The sequence below is a fragment of the Peromyscus eremicus genome, chromosome 6, assembly GCF_949786415.1.
Source record: "Peromyscus eremicus chromosome 6, PerEre_H2_v1, whole genome shotgun sequence".
NCBI lineage: Eukaryota > Metazoa > Chordata > Mammalia > Rodentia > Cricetidae > Peromyscus > Peromyscus eremicus.
The window spans coordinates 51,197,994-51,215,561 of record NC_081421.1 but is presented as its reverse complement, the minus strand read 5'-3'; the positions used below and the strand labels follow the sequence as shown (position 1 = coordinate 51,215,561).

Below are 17,568 nucleotides of genomic sequence, written 5' to 3'. Positions count from 1 at the left end.
GAACCTATGCTTTCAAAACTACTACCCTGTCATCTTTGAAGATAGAGTTTATTACAATGTGATCATTTTAAGTCCATTAGAAATTTAATAAAATACATATCATAGAAATAACAAACTTGCAAGTATTTTATTGAAAACCAGATGGCTCAATTTTGGACATATCATTTGATTTCCACACACACACACACACACACACACACACACACACACACACACAAAATACATATCAAGTTTTACTGTGCATACAGAGAATTGGGAGTTTGTAGTTTAATACAGTAGTCTCTCTTTAGGAAATACCAGGCTTTCTCCCAAGAGTTTGTAACCAATATTTTTGTGGATGCAAAGGAAGACAGATTAACCACTAAATGAAAATCAACCTCAAGGCCTGTAAAATGTCACCCTGTGCCCCATGAATTTTCCAAGTCTTCACCTTTGTTATTAGTAGCAATGGCAAGCAAGCCACAGTTGTGAAAATACCATCAGATAATATGCTTCTTTGACTGTCCTTAGAGTACATTAAGATAGCCCTGTATAGGATAATCTGCATTTGTGTATAGATTTAAAGTATAAATGTTGAAATTCAAATTGACTCAGTTTCTATGAGAAGCTTTGGGTGTGATCCCTTAGAGATGCCCAAGCACAAAAGACCTGCTGTGCTTTTGTCCCTACCACAGCCTCAGCTCTTGGTTATCACTGGATTGGCTCAGGAACTGGGGGTGCAGTAATGAATGTTGATAATTCCGTGTCTGTCAACAGCAGAGTCACAAGTTTCATTTACTAAAATTGTTCACAAGCCCACATCCTCAAATGCTTTAGGACTTGATAATTAGAAAAGGGAAGTGCTATATTTTGAAAATTCAAGCCAAGAACAAATATGAAAAATGTCCCACTCATTTTTTCTTAAGACATAAAATTTTATTTTGAAAGCTATATAATTCCTCTCAACAATTAAAAAAACACTAGTATTGTTCAGTTTACAAGATAAAGAAAGTCACTTTATTTGCTTATTTAAGGAGAAAGGGAACATTTCATATTTAATGGGAACTCAAATTATAAAAACACACAAAATTGTCACTTATCATACACGTACATGTTGACCCAACAAAAATGCTAAATTAATTATTATTTGCAAATTCAAACAAAAAAATTGTACATGTCAATTTATGTAAAAAGTGTTAGTGGACTCTCAGCCAATGGTGATGAAGGCACACTATTTGGTGTGAATACCTTTCATTCAAAAGGAGTCATTGGATTTGGGTTGTAGTTGGGAAAACAAAGACTGCCAGTATTGCTATTGATTCTAAATTTAAATAAAGGTTAGTATGCATAAGTATATGTATATTTTATTGTGTCTAAATACATGTTTCTGAATTACTGAAATCATTCAGACTGTTATTAATTCAGTATTGCACATGTATCTTAACAATGGGAAGTTGGTACATATTGTTTTAATAAAGCTGATATATAAAAGTTCAGTTAAAGTAAATTATTGTAAGGGAATTAATAGTTTTGTTAAATAATTTCATGTATATTTTTGCTGTTGTTTTAAGAGGGTTTCTCTATGTAACCCTGCATGTCTTGGAACTCTTTTGGTATACCAGGCTGTTCCCTAACTACCAGAGACCCATCTGCTTCTGTCTCCTGAGTGCTAGGTTTAAGAATGTGCACCACCACTGCACAGCTCTCATGTAGCATCTTTACATGTTATTTTAAATTACACATTCAAAGTCCTTATAGATAGTGTTGGTACCAGAGTTGAGTTTAATTGACAGGATGCATCTGCAGGACAAACTGGTATGTAATTGGTATGACTGGTCAGAAAGCACATGGCCAGAATATGCTCACACAAATATATTGCTGCTAAAGCAGACAATTTGGTTTCAAGATAAAAGGCTCCTGAATGGTTTCCTTTGATGGTGTGGATATAATGTGAATGAAAGACTTCATTAGGGAAAATTATGGTCAAAACTAATCAGTATGTGTTTTACTTAAAAAATAAGAAAGAGTCAAAATACAGCTCCTCCTGTGAATGGAATTGAAGCCTGGGGATGGGAGCTCACAGGTACTTAAGAAAGGCTCAATCTCAGCCATTGATCCTCACACCTATGGAAACCCAAGGGCTAAATAGGCAGTCCTGACTGAAACTGGAAAACGGAAAAGGACACAGAGCCTTGAAAGCCCAGCTGAACAGAATGGAAAGAGGAAAGCCTGTGTCTCTTTGACTGTGGCCTAATCAGACACGCTTGTACAAAAATGTTTTAAGTGTGACTCTAGATTCTGAAGTTAGAGTCGAGCATATACAATCCTGTGCCAGGTCCTCAAAATCAATCCTTCTAGTGTCTTAGTGAGCAGAGATGTGGATTCCACACAGGAGAGGGGAAAAGAACCCTAAGTGCTGGAAGATGAGAAACATGTAAGCCCAGTCAGAAAATGACAGGAAAACAGTGTGGGCTCTGCCAAGCTGTGGTGCCATGAACAACAACCATGCGTTCAGTTCTTCCAGCAGCAAGAGAGTAGACAGAGGGGAGAAATCACATCAGTGTTCTGGAGCAAGAGCAGGTGAAACGGAAGATAACTGATAAGCAGCATGGTGAAAAGAAAGTTTTGGAGTAGATACTCTCTCCAGTTGATCATTCACATCAGTCTGATTGAAAATAAGCTTGGAACACATTTTGCTTTCTGTACACTTAACAGTTCTTTCATGCCGATCTTTTATAAAACACTATAGGGATGACATTCAAACAGGTCTATGCATTGTCCTTTTGCAAAAAAACAATGTAATGGCAATTTTCTATCACATTTCCTACCTTTAGGATCTGAAATGTACCCTGGGCACGTGATTAAATACTTAGTCCCAGCTTGTTACCCTATTAGGAGGTCACAGAGGTTTTAAAGTGTGAGTGGAAAGGACTTACATCATTGGGATTATAATAATGTTAATTGTCATCTGGAGGAAAATCTAGTATCACATGGACTATATGCCTCTGCTCATGCAGGTGGTGGCATTCCGTATTATATTAGTTGAGATAGGAACACCTGTCCACTCTGGATAGCCATTGCCCTTAGCTGGGATTCTAGACAGTATGGTATAAATGGTGATAGATGAGCACCAACATGTATTTACTCCTGTTTCTTTACTGTGGATGAAATATGACCAGTTTCAACCAGTTCCTGTGACCTTGACTAGCCCATGAAGAACTGTATCCTATATCTGTTTTTTAGAGTAAACACTTAAAAACAACTTAGGGAATTTTCTTTAGCCATGATATTTTATCACAGCAATAGGAAAAGAATCTAAGTGTGTGCTTTGGAATCTCTAGGACCTTCATCTTTCTCTTGTCCTTACCTAACCACCTTGAGGTGAGGAGTCACTCCTGCCACATGCTCTAACCATGATGTGTTAAGCCTCAACATGTCCAGATCAACAGAGCCAATAATAGAGACTTCTAAACCTTTAGTCAAATTAAACCATGTCCTTAGTATGTAGTTTATACTTTGGTCAGAAATGACATAGGCTGTGTGGTAAAGGATTGTTCTTCATTTGTTGGATCTAATCACTGGAAGGTGATTGTATCTGGAAGGCTCTTATTTAATCAATGGATTCAGAGTTTGATGACATTTCTAGTTGTGGAGGGAACTAGAAGGTGAGGCTTAGAGGATAGAGGATAGTGGGTAACCTTGATTGAAAGGTATATAATATTATCCCTGACCCCTTTCTTTCTTTTAGTTGCTTTCTGGGAATTGGGGGCAGGCCCCTGCACCAAATGTTTCCACCACCAAAACATTCTGATTTCCCTCAGGCTCTAAGCAATGGAGCCAGATGAGAGTGAGGTTGAAACAACTGAAACCAGGTACTGAAAGAAATCATTGCCTTTATATTATGTCAAGTATTTTGACATATTTTTGAAGCATCAACTAACACTATCAATTTTCTCAGATACTGCTTTCAAGTCTCAGGAAACAATGGTCCACTCCCTACATGGGAAGATGGAAGCACCTAGAGGGTAAAGCAAAGTAGGTGGAGGGTGCAAACAGAGGACTTGCAAATATATTGAAATCAAATTTATTTTTAATGTGATCTGGAGTCAGATACAGCCCTATTGCTTGTAAGATAATGGCTAGATATATGGCTGAGGCTTGCACTGAATTTTTTATATTCTATGGCAAGATAACTAGAATTACATTTAAAGGAGGGGCATAATCTTTTTATATATTTATAGATGTTCTTTATGCTGATTTTCATGCTTGTTGTTGTCAGTAGATGTAGACTCAGCAGTCAAACATTTATAGACGAGTTGGTTTGAGTGTTTACTGTGGAATCAATGAACAAAAGCTGCTGCTATGTTGTAACCAGCCCCTTTGGAGTTGTGGAGAATGTACTAATGTGTCATGTAAATGTTTCCACTTGTCAAAATTTCTAAAGGCCAAAACATGTGTTATATTACTCAGGAATATTTTTCTCTGGGACTTGGAAGAAAATTTGACATAAATTTAATTAAATCCCCAAATGCGACTGTTATGCTTTGTAGACTGTCAACACAACTAAATACCATTCTTATTATTCTGATCCTATAAACACACGGCGTTCACGTTTACACATTCCTTAATATTCCACGCAAAGTACTATTAATGAAAGCCTAGGTATATTTTAACAAGAGAATTAAATCTATAATATTTGTTCTGTTGGTTTACACACTTGTTTTCTTTTACATATACAGTTCTCTTGGAAATATTTATATATGGAGATGTATAAATGAAATACTTGTTTCTCCTTGTGCCAGGGAAACTCCTAGGCATCTACAAAGATGACCCCAGCTAAGACTCCAAGCAATAGTGGAAAGGGTGAACTGGCTTTCCCCTGTAATCAGGTTGGTGATTAACCTAATTGTCATCATAGAACCTTCATCCAGTAGGTTGATGGAAGTAGATGCAGAGATCCACAGCCAAACACTGAGAGGAGCTGGGAGTCAAGTTGAAGAGAGGGAGGAGGGATTATATGAGCAAGAGGGCTCAAGATCATGACAAGGAAACCCAAAGAGACAGCTAACCCAAGCTCCTGAGAGCTTATAGACTCTAGACCAACAACTAGGGAGCCTGCATGGGACCAACCTAAGTCCTCTGCATGTGGGTGATTTTTGTGTAGCTTGGTCTGTTTGTGTCCCCTAGCAGTGCTACTAAGATCTGTCCCTGGCTCCTGAGCTGGCTTTTTGGCTACAGAGGCCAGACTGGGCATAGAATCCTCTGGAACTGGAGTTACACATGGTTGTGACCTGCTGTATAGAGAAACTGAACTGCTGAGCCATTTCTCCAGTCCCAAGACATGGATTCTGATTAAAGAATCTTGTCTTCTTACTAAAGCAACCATTAAATAACCATTAAAGCTATAGAAAATTCACATATATGATGAAAGCCAAAATTAATTCTCCAACTGCTCCATGCTATTTTATTAATTTAATTATTGCTATAGCTAGTCCCCCTTAAATTTGAAACACAACACAGTCAATAAGTATAAATTGCTAATAAAAAAGGAATGCTCAAGTATTCCCAGTTATTCATGTGTTTAAACAACTTTTTCTCAATTATATTGAGTTACATACATTGTATCTATATAATTATTAATAAAATAAGATTGCACTATGTGTATTTACAGACAAATTTTGCATTCATTGTCCCCTGTGGAGAGTTGTACATCAAGAACCTTTTTTAATCCTAGTTGAGACCAGAAATGGATACCTCATCAAGATAATCCAGCCATGTGCTACTGCAAGCTTTCCAATGGACTATAAAGATGCAGCATGTTTTGTCATCTAAACAGATTCCATTATTAGTTACTTTTACTAAGAACAGATATAAAATGAATGGCAGCATTAGGAAATGATGACATAATGTGTAACACAATGTAGAGATGTCGAAAGCCACTTTTGTCTACAGTGATACTCCAATCTTTAACCATAAGACATGTATTCCAAGAACCCAAATAGCTGCCTAAAACTATCATTAGTACTACATTTCTTGCTTTTGTATAGTACATATCCATGAAAATTTAACTTATAAATTAAGTAGAATATCACATTCAGATTAACTGATGATAAAATAAAACACCATGAAAATGCTACTGTGAAAGTCATGTTAGTGTTATATGTCTTTCTCCTTAACAATACTTTTGTCTACTAAGCTGATATTCCTTATAACATGGGAGTCAGCACATCACCTGTGTGGTGGCACCAAGTGTAGTAAGTGGCACAGACATTATGGCTTCGGTATTTTTTTTTTCCTTATCAGGAAAAGAACCTTTTTTTTTTTCCTTTGAGAGGAATCCACTTGTGGCTGTCCTTTCTATCTCTACGGGCTGGTATCTATGACTTGTGGGCAGTACTAAGTGAAATAAGAGTTACATGAACCCAAGCATGGCAATAATATTCTCACTGTGAGTTTATAAGCAGTGGTATTACAGGATTGTGACAAATGTAAGAAATCCTGATTGATTCTCTCCTCCCCACCCCCCTCATTGTGGGAAATGGTACTTGATTCCCCCTACACCATGTAAAATCTTACTAGATCTCCATCCTTCTCTTTCACTGCCTGGTTTCTTGTCTCGCAGAATTTCTCCCACTACTCAAAACTGCAAGAACTTTGTACACTGCTGTTTTCAACCAAATATTTATTTACTTCAATAAAAAAACTATGCACAAAGGAAACCTTCATAATATAAAATGTACATAATTATATGACCCTGAGGGTACCTATTCTATTTTTCAGGTGGAGTATGGTTAGTGAATGTTATTTGCCCCTGTGCCATGGGTCTCAATTTTGCTGGCCAGCAGCACAATCCCTCTCTTGAATTATCTCCAGTTTGTGCCCCATCACCATTCCTTCAGCTACTTTCTTGTTCCAATCATGTGCCACACTTGGGAGGACACATTGACACATTCCTGCCTTTATTCAAGTCACGTTCTAATGCATTTGCTATCTCATTTCCTCAGGGCTAATTTTCTATCTCTTCACTCTTTCCAAAGTTCAACATGACCTAAAGCTTTCCAAATCAGTGTTCATTTCCCAACACCTAGCCTAACCAACTTCAGAAAGATTTAATACAGTTCATGAATCTGTCCATTTACAAATTTCCTGTTTACGATCTACATCTCAGCACTGTCTTAATGTATATCCTGTACCAGCAGTAAGTATGCAGCTGTGTACTGTGCTGGGCTCTTCCCATGCTTGGAAGTATAAAGTGCATCATATTTTTGTCCTGACCTCTGTGATCTTCTGAGTTTGCTCTTAATTTCTAACCACATTTTAGTGGCAGAGACCCTTAGATTTGTAACTCTATCAATGTATCTATAATTCTCAATTGTACACCTCCTGCTTCAAGCTCTCCTTCAATGTCCTGACTGACATCCCAATGCAAAATAGCAATTCTGTTAGTTTGACTATAATAGGATGTTAGCTAAATATTCGTAATAGTTATTTAAAATGTATGAACCCCCTACTGTTTCACATCTATCTATTCATGGTTCAACACCAGATCTAGAGAGGAAATCTTTTATGGAGATTTGTAAGTGTGCAATTTAGGTTAGGCCAAAAGAAAAATATACTGAAAAAAGAATGTATTGACAACTAATGTCCGGATTTCATGGGATAACTTTAGAAACCCATTATGCAAAACATTACATATGCATATTTTGATTAGTAGCATCCCTTAGGGTGATTATTATGTAGAGAATACATTAAATGTGGATGATCTGGTTTAATATATACCACACAAAGTATTGAATCTCTGCTATGTGTGACTGATAAATCACTACATATAACACTCTGACTCTTCTTCTAAAACTTATTGAATATTATTCAGTTAAATTTATTTATACTGATATTAACTAAGCTGAAGACATTCTTCATTTATTGAATTTTTACATATTTGTTGTTTGTTTGCTTGTTTTGTTTTCTGGAAAAGCTTTTCTGTAACTAAGACTAGCCTTAAACTGGCTACACAAGGGTCTGACAACCTTGAAATGATTCTCCTTGAAATGATTCTCCTGCCTCTATTACTTGAGTGTTAGAATTGCAGGAATATTGGTACCATACCCAATCCAAAGATGTGTTCTTCTATTTTTCTTAACCAGTGTCAAAGGAGCAGCATTGCTAACTAACCACAGTATATTTACATTGTACTTGGAAGTATCTAGTTTTCTTTATCGAATGCATTTGTGTGTAAATGTTTTCCTTCCACATAGCTGTCTAGAGGAAAACATGCAAAGCTATTCCCTTTTACATTTCGTTTTAATTTTTATTGTGAATAAATTTGCAAATGTTCTCTGAAATAGCTGGAGGCAAGTTTGAAAAACAATTTTAAAAGGAATATAACTCAAATTAAGAGAGAACAATTCTTATAATCATTTTAAAGATATTTTACCCCAGTTTTGTATGTAAAATATGGTCAATTATTATTTTCATTATCCTGAGTTTCAAAGACACAAGTTAAGGCCAAAAGTTAACTATATTGAATATAAGGGTTTGGTTTTGATTTGTTTAAAAAAGAAAAAACAACATTCTTCACTTTTTAACATTCTGAAGATATACCACTGTTATATTTGGCAGCTGAAAACAAGATAGTAAGAAAATGAACATAACGCTAAAGTTGCTGTTGATCAAGGATGACCAACTGTGTCTAAACAGCCTGAAGATAGAAGCAGTATTTGAATTACTAAAATGGCTTTGAGTTGTTGCCTTCTTCAATATTATGCTCACAACTGTTATGAAAAGTTCATACAGTCATAGAAAATAAAACATGAAATAGCAAGATGCAATACTTAAAACTGGGAAGAAGTTATAGTTTAAAAATATAACATAACAAAAAAAATTGTGTAAATATTTGAAAGTTAAACTAACTACCACATACCACAAATGGGAAATTGTTTAAAAAATTAAATATGACAAACCTACTTCTTAACCTTTAATATTGGTATGAGAATTAAGAAGAAAACTGAGATAGTAAAATAATATTTTTAACTGTCCAATAAATGCTCTATGTATGATAATTTAAACACAATTATTCTGTACATGGTAAAAATTATAAAATTATTGTTTTCAAAAGGCATTGAATAAAAAGTATATTCCCAAACTTATTTATATTTTTTGTAAATATTCTCATCAAAATTCAGAAAATTTACTACAACCACTTTGTTATAACCTGGAAAATTTAGTTTTTTGACAATTTGACCACAAACAAGCCTAGACTTTAAACCTAAAACACACATGTGACCTCACACATAACTGTCAACTTGCATTCCAATCAAATGTGCACGAATACTGAAGTTCTAGTGATAAATTCAGTCATTTTATACCACTGTTTTGTTCCAATAGTCAAGAACTGCTAAATTTATGAAATATTCTCTACAAATACCATTAAAGTCAGAATGTCTTTAAGTGATTGCAAATATTCACGTGGAAGTCATTACCAGAGGGGAAATATGTGGTACAAACTACTAAGGCCCATTTGCACACTAAAGGTAAACACAACATCCCTTAGTCTCTAACTGAGGTCAACATTCACTTTCCATTTGAATGCTGTCAGGTCATTTATATTTCCCTGAGCTTGTTGACTTCCTTTCAGTACATTGATTCACTGTGATGAATTAGAACCACTGCTACAAGTTTCTTTAAATGATTGACTATTGCTGGTATCCTCCTTGTCTTTCTCTGCTGCTCTCTCAAGTTCTCCCTGTTTGAAAGCTTGCTTGCTTCTTTTCTTCTTTTTCTTCCTCCCTTCCTTCCCTCCTTCCCTCCCTCCCTTCCTCCTTCCTTCCTTTCATATATATAATTGTGTGTGTGTGTGTGTGTGTATAATTCCTATATTATTTATGTTATTTCCTTCTTTCTTTCTCTCTCTTTCTGATCTGGGTGTTGGACTCTGGGTCTCCTGCACATTAAGCAAATGTTCTACCAATGATCTATTCTTCCAGCATTGTAATATATGTAACACATTTGTTGAGTATCCCTCATAAAAACCCTCATTGAGTGATTTATTTAGCCTAAATATTATTTTAATATTTAGCTCATTTTCATTTTATACTGCACACACACACATTGTGTGTGTGTACCATGAATCTAATAACTATTTATAAATGACAGGTAAATATATAATCATGTACATTTTAGCAAATATATTACATATGTCTTTAAAATTAGGGGAAACATTGTATCAAGCTAATGTCAACATGAAGTGAGGCAACTGTTCTATACCAGCAAATTCAGAAAGTTTTCACATAAATTCACCAAAAGTAATGAAATTAAAGCATTTTTGATGAGTGCTGAGTAAATTCAGAGAAACAACCACTTCTGTTGTCCGCTTGGGTGAGTTTGCCAACTTTATCATTGCTCATGTTACTAATCTCACCATCAACCTGAATTTCAGATGATGAATACTCACCAAACAAGGAAAAAAATAAAAATCTGTGTGTTAGACCTCCAAGTTCACTTGTTTTTCTTAAAGTGGTATAACAGAATGTTTAAACATAAAATAAAATAGAAGGTTTTTGAAGGTGCACTTTGCAAAAGAAAGGCATCCTAAATATATGTGCAAAGTAGCTCATGATATTCACTGATGTGTTGAAAAATATCACTCTCAGCCATTTTCAACTGTAGCTTCTGTAATTCTCTGATTTAAAAGTCATGTTAAAAACACATGAAATGGTATGGAAATGCCTGTTCAGATTATGTGAGGAAAAAGGAAACAATGTGAAATTCCATTCAAATAGTGCATGGATAAATGTAACAACCAGAGCTCCAAGTTCTTACTGTTTGTGATGTACATTTAAGTGCACAGAACATTTGCCTTTATGGCAGTTTTATTCCCAGCACAGTAAATGGCAAAAGGGTTTCTGTTCAATTGACTTTCTCATAAGAGGTTTAATTCCCTCTTTGTTTTGGCATAGTTTGTATCTGAGTTTTCGTACTCCAGCTAACCTCTACATTCGGAGTAAGTAAATCCCACTTTGCGTGACAGACTGACCCAGTGTCAGGAAATGGTACTTGTAGTGCTAGTGTGTATACATACAGTTTAGACAATCCTTAAAAAAATGACTTTCAGGCAAGAGTCTCTTAGCACAAAAATAAATGGCTTTGAATTGTGTAAAAGTATAACATTTAAGTTATGCTGCACATTACTACAAAGTAACTGATTCCAATAACAAATGCTAAACCTTATTTCCAAACAGAGCAACTGTTTCATGATGGAATAAATGGAGATGGAACTAATGTAGAAAATAAATGTGTTCATGAAATATTGTACTTCTAGGTCCACAAGTCACATATCACTAAAATAAATTTTGGTAAAATCATTTATACATTTCATTTTTAGTAAATATTATGATTGCTACAGAGACATTTCAATATTTAATAGTAAGCAATAAATGAGACAGAAGTAAGACTATATAAAATATTTCACAAGATACAGATATTTTAATGCACATTCTAAGCACAACTTCGATCAATCAATACACATGATTACACAAATTAAATCTACTTTGATAATTTAAATACAAATACCAAACATGTACCTGGTAAACTCACTTTACAAAGCAAGTAGGAATAACTTAAAATCAAACAAGTAGTGAATAGTATAACTGATGGCTTCTTTAAATAGTGACTATTTTCTACTATTTTTCAATACTTTATGATTTAATATTTTGTGATAATTTTTGATTCACATAAATTTGTAGAAAATAATATGTAGATTGCATGTGCCCTGTATGCAGTTTCTTCCAAGGGCAGTATTGTTCTAATTATGGTACTACATATAACTAGGATTCTAACTCTCATCCAGTTCCCACACATGACTCAGACTCACTTATTCACACTTTTGTGTATGTATTTTGCTCTATTCAAATTTATGACACATGACAGTCCCCTTATTCACCTCAGTAGTCAAAATGATACAAGTAGTAAAGATCTAATATAACTTAAGAAGTGGATTTTTAAAGTAAGGACAATATCTTAAAGCAATGGCCAAAAACATCTTAGTCTCTGTGTCATAACAGCTATTGTATGTCCTGAATTCAAGTCCCTATCTGTAGCAGGCTACTGAAAGGTGGGTGTGGCTCTGCTCTGTAAAATTTTGGGGAAAATAAAGGAGTCAGAGGAAGGGAATGGAGTTTGGATTTCATCCAAACACATTGCATCAATGTATGCAATTCTTAAACAATAAAAATATTGATTTAAAAATTAACCTGGATTAGCTGATAGATCTTTGCTAATTTCTCATCTAAGATTTTTCACAGTTGTCAGTTTTCAGTCTTAAAATACAAAATGTGCTGTATGTTTGATTTGTTTTGACTTGGTTTGACTTTGTATTTGAATTATCTAACTAATTACAAGATTTTTCAGTTGTGAACTTAATATTTTTAGTTGTTTCTTCCCATATGACATTGTAAGAAACAAAGTAAAAGATTACAATTCTAGAAAAAAAATAGTTCATAATCACAGCATCTATTACAAAACACTGCAATAAAGCCAGCTTCTGAGAGTGGAATCTATTTCACATTTCAAAGTGGCCACAGGTACACTCCTAACAGGACAAATACTTTGTTTTGTTTTTTATTTACCCTTTCTCTGCTCAAATAAAGGCATTTTAGAAACTAACTTCCTTAGGCATAATGCTAAAACAAAAAAACATAAAATCCTCAACTTCTGGGAGCTGGAAATATGTTAATGTTAACTCTAAATAAAATAAATGGTATTTCAATACCCTGTGATGAAAATGTATTTTGAAGCATACATAAATTTAATTAAGATTCAGGATGAGTCTAAAGGACAGAAGTTTTTCAGCCAATCATTGAACAGTAAATTCTAAAGAGACTCAGATTATTGTTCATACATTTCTTGTTGATTTAAATATTTGGTGACATTGTAAATGAGTGCTCAGTTTATCAGGCAGAACACTAAATACACTAGTTATCTTCTAAAATGATATTTAATCACATTTCCATATGTTCAATTGTACATGTCAGATGAACAGAATCTCACTTTAAAATAGGATTGTATAGATAAGTGTGCACACTACTCTTCCTGATGTTCTGGTTTTGTCCCCCAGTACACACACTAGGTAACCCACAATCACCCAGTTCCAATGGATCTGAAAGCCTTGGCTTTTGTGGACACTGTAGGCATGCACATGTGCATATGTCACCATGCACACACACACAAATGTTATTGAAAAAGAATAAGACTATAACTTAATGTACTTATTTAGTTACATATTAAATACAATTCCCTTAAGTTTATGATGCCAGTGTGGTAGTATAATATTTTATTCTACCATATGAGGTTAAAATGACTGAAAAAATATTCTTCCCTTTAAAAGTCTAACATAAACAATTAAATATTGACGACATTGCTTGAACTGAAAAGACAAAGAGATTAATTTGAATCTATAACATCTTCAATTTAGTAAAGGAGGGGAATCTACTGTGGCAAAACTCTTTGGAAAATGTCCACAGGATACAGTGCATAGCTACAGTGCTCTTACTCTTTCACATCACATGTTGCTTCTAGAAGCCACAATGACCGCAGGATACCAGATCTTATGCTATCTTAAAAGTGTCCTGTTAGATTATATGAGCAAGAGATATTGAGACCATGATTGGAAAAAGCACAGGGACAAATAACCAAACTAGTTGAAACATATGAACTATGAACCAATAGCTGAGGAGCCCCCATGGAACTGGACCAGGCCCTCCGGATAAGTGAGACAGTTGATGAGCTTGAACTGTTTAGGAGGCCCTCAGGCAGTAGGACTGGGACCTGTCCTTAGTGCATGAGCTGGCACTAGGAACCTAGGGCTTATGCTGAGATACTTTGCTCAGCCTAGGTGAAGGGAGGAGGGGACTGGACCTGCCTCAACTGAATCTACCAGGCTGAGCTGAATTCCCAGGGGAGTCCTTGCCTTGGAGGAGGTGGGAATGGGGGGGTGGATTAGGGGGAGGCCAGAGTGGGGGGGAGGAGGGAGGAAAGGGGAATCCGTGGTTGATATGTAAAATTAAATTAATTATAAAATTTTTTTTAAAAAGTATCCTGTTAGCATTTTTGCCTCCTTGAAATACACTTTATTGAAAAATTATATTTAACATTAACAACTATAAATCATCATTTGTTAATAAATTGGCAAATGAAGGGTTGCAATATATTTTAACCCAAATTCAAGAAAGAAATGTCCTCTCATTTATATAGTGTGAGCACAGTTAAGAAGTATTCTGATTAACTGAGATGCAGGAATTCACCAAACTTCAAGAATCAACTTGATCATTGATCTGTTAGAACGATGGATGTTTCATACTTGACTCTAGAATTTAAATGAGTCATAACACTAAAAAAAACCACTTCCTACAACTTAAATAACCAAGTAATAAACCAAGGTATAAATAAATATATGATGCTAAAGTCTTTTGGTGATTTATCTATAGAACATGATAAAATGGCATATCTCATTACTAATTCAGAAATACTATTCACTAGACCATCATTTCAATTGTATGAATGCAAACAATAATACTTTAAAGTGTTAAACCATCATTGTCTCAGATTTGCTAATTGAGTTTCTTATGACATTATTGTTATTGAAGTGAGTAATTAGAGGTCCCATATAATTTGAGTTATGTGCTGCAAACTGAAACTGTTCTGCAGATCAAGAAGAAATGAGAAACTGCCACAGCGTGGCTTGGCATTCCCTGTGCCTTCAATCGCATTTTAGGTGTTCTGCACTGGGGAGATTTTATCTACAGACTAAACTGGCTACCCTCTGTCCCTATAATAACTCCATGATTGGGAAGCCATATGGTGCAATGCTGAATGCTATATTAAATTGTGAGTCAGATTTTGGCCAGCTTTATTCTCATAAATGAATATCAGAATTCTATCCATGCAAATTTCCGTACACTGATGCTTCTTGGTTTCGTTAAGCTTATTTTGTCATTTTCCTTTTTTAGACACTTACTTACAGAGATAAAATCATACTATACTTAAATCTTAACAGCACTAATAGAGAATTGGAAATATAGAGGACTATGATGCTGTAGGCCTCACCCTGCTCTTACCTTTAAAGAAGCAGTCTTCATTGTGAACGATGGTGATCTTTTGCTTTTTCAGGCAGGCAGCTCTGTGAACTTCACAGTGGTTTTCATAGAATTCCCCATCAGATCCACACACAGGTTTGTAGTGCTGTTTGCAAACGTCCATGCAGGCACACTCTGCATGCCTTGTCTCTCTGCTGATGACACAGTGCCTCCCCAAGCCACAGTACTTATTTTCACAAGATCCAAAAGGGCCATCCGGAATTAGAAATTCTGGAAATAAAAAAAAAAGGAAATCATTTGGTTCTCTTGTTGATATAACCAGTTCATTTCAAAATATCAGGTGAACAATGTGTTCAAAAACTATTACAGAAATTCAAATACATAATGAAGGAACTTGCAATAAAACCAAATGAGGAACCATTTCAAAGGCTGTCAGATTCTTCCCTGGTTTCTCACTTCGAGTTCTACTTTCCCTTTTCAGAGTACATTGAAATTTGAGGACTTTTTATTATTATTAAGTATAATATTAGACATTTTGAAGGTGTTATGCAATGCATATTGACCATTTTCACTATTGCCTCCTTATGTCTTCTTACTACCCAGCCCCCTTACAAATCTTTTTCTCATGATCATGTCTGATATTTTTGTTTTGTGACCCACTGAGGTTATCCAGGTCTGTCTATGTAACTATAAGTTTGGAGTTATTCTTTGGAGTTCGATTGAATCTACGTGATGTCACCATAATAATTACAAGAACAAATTTGTAAGCAGAGTTCAAAGTGTGCCTTGAGTAACACTAAAAAATTTTACATGCATGAAGCTTTATTTCTTAGCTATTATTATTGACCCTTCAAAATGAACTTTCATACAATTGAGAAAAGTTAAAATACTAGTTTGATATTATAAATTAAGCTCATAAATTACTTTAATTTTCATCTTCATACTTTGATTCCAAGTCAAATTTAGATCAGCTAAATTAAAATTGAACAAAAGCATACCAATATCAATGGCATAGTACAAACAATAACCTAACTCAGGACATACATAGACCAAACTAAAATTTCGGGGTACACAGCTTTAACAAAAAGCTGAGATGCTGACAAGTGGAAATAGCCAGAGTTCCATCAACCACAGGCCTCCAATTCATCACTTCATATCCAAACTAAGTAACAGCTCATCACGCCATGCCCAAATACCATGGTTGCTATTGGTTGCCAGTAAGTTAATTTCTCTAATCTGTTTCCATTGTGTCTAAAAAAAAAACTTTCTATCACATTTCAGAAGGATGCTCAGCCTTTTTTGGTTTTGAGTGACACAGAGCTGAAAAATCGTGTAGTAGTGTGGTCTTTCTTTCACTGGGCATAGCATGATCATTCCAGCACCATCTTGGGCTAGAGACTACTTTGCTCAGTAGTCATGGCAACTAACTGAGCAGAATATTACAGAGAAATGATAGCTCAGCTATTGGCAGTAGGAAAGAGGTTAGCAGGACTCCAGCCACTACTCCAACCTCCTCTTCCATATGCAAAGGATTTTGGGAGATGCTAGATGGTATGCTATGTAAAAAGTACAGGTCAGAATGTTAAGACTGGGAAAGGAATTGATAGGAAATTACCCTGCAGAATAATCATTATTAGGATAGTGACCCTCATGATGATGTGAGAGAAGCCACCATGATTGGGCCTTGAAGGGAGAGGGCATTAGGAGTACAACGGTGTGGTATAATAGCATACAAGAGTCAGACGAATAAGAGAGGGGGAAAGAGACAGACAGACAGACAGACAGAACTGAGAGAGAGAGAGAGAGAGAGAGAGAGAGAGAGAGAGAGAGAGAGAGAGAGAGAGAGAGAGAGAGAGAGAGAACTCCTCTCTAACCTGGAGAGGGGCTGCATTGGGATAGCCACCATATATTTTGACAGAGGTTTGGAAAGAACATGTTCTTCAGTTCCCAGAAACTAATAAAATTCTTTACTTTTATTGGTTTCATGGAGTGTCAGAGGTGTATGCTAGATGATTAAGTCTGGTCTAGTCTACATATTAAGGGACAAGGATGATAAACTTGCATGGAGTAGAGGGCTGGGCTTGCTTTTCCCAGTGAATCCTAACCTTCACGGCAGAGGTCTGTGTGCTGTTTGACAGACTATCAGGAATTTTTCTGTCATTATTATGTTTTAGATAATTTTATATCTTTATTTTTACAGCTAAATACTAAAATTTATCAAGAAAGTACTTATTTACTAAGTGAAGGTTTATTAAAAGAGTGATAATTTCACCAGTTAGTAAAGCTGAGGCAGCTCATGGAAATATTGCAGTTTCCCTTGGCTGAGTTGTGGTACCAGGTGGTGGCACTATCTGGTATGCCAATGTTGGTGTGATAACAGGTGGTGGCATTATCTGGCACACCAATGTTGGTCTGATAACAGGTGGTACTATATGATACATGAGGTTGGTGTAATAACATGTGGCTGTCTGGTACACTAACGTTGGTTTGGTAACAGAAT

General features: G+C 35.4%; 1 protein-coding gene across 3 annotated transcripts in view; it reads right to left on the bottom strand.

Annotated features, from left to right (window-relative positions):
- Fstl5 (follistatin like 5) overlaps positions 1-17,568 on the bottom strand; it is a 496,179-nt gene that overhangs the window by 329,826 nt on the left and 148,785 nt on the right. For all 3 annotated transcript variants that reach the window (XM_059264740.1, XM_059264741.1, XM_059264742.1), the window contains exon 3: positions 15,090-15,338. In XM_059264740.1, coding sequence (XP_059120723.1) covers positions 15,090-15,338 — 249 coding nt within the window. The remainder of the gene's footprint in view (positions 1-15,089; positions 15,339-17,568) is intronic.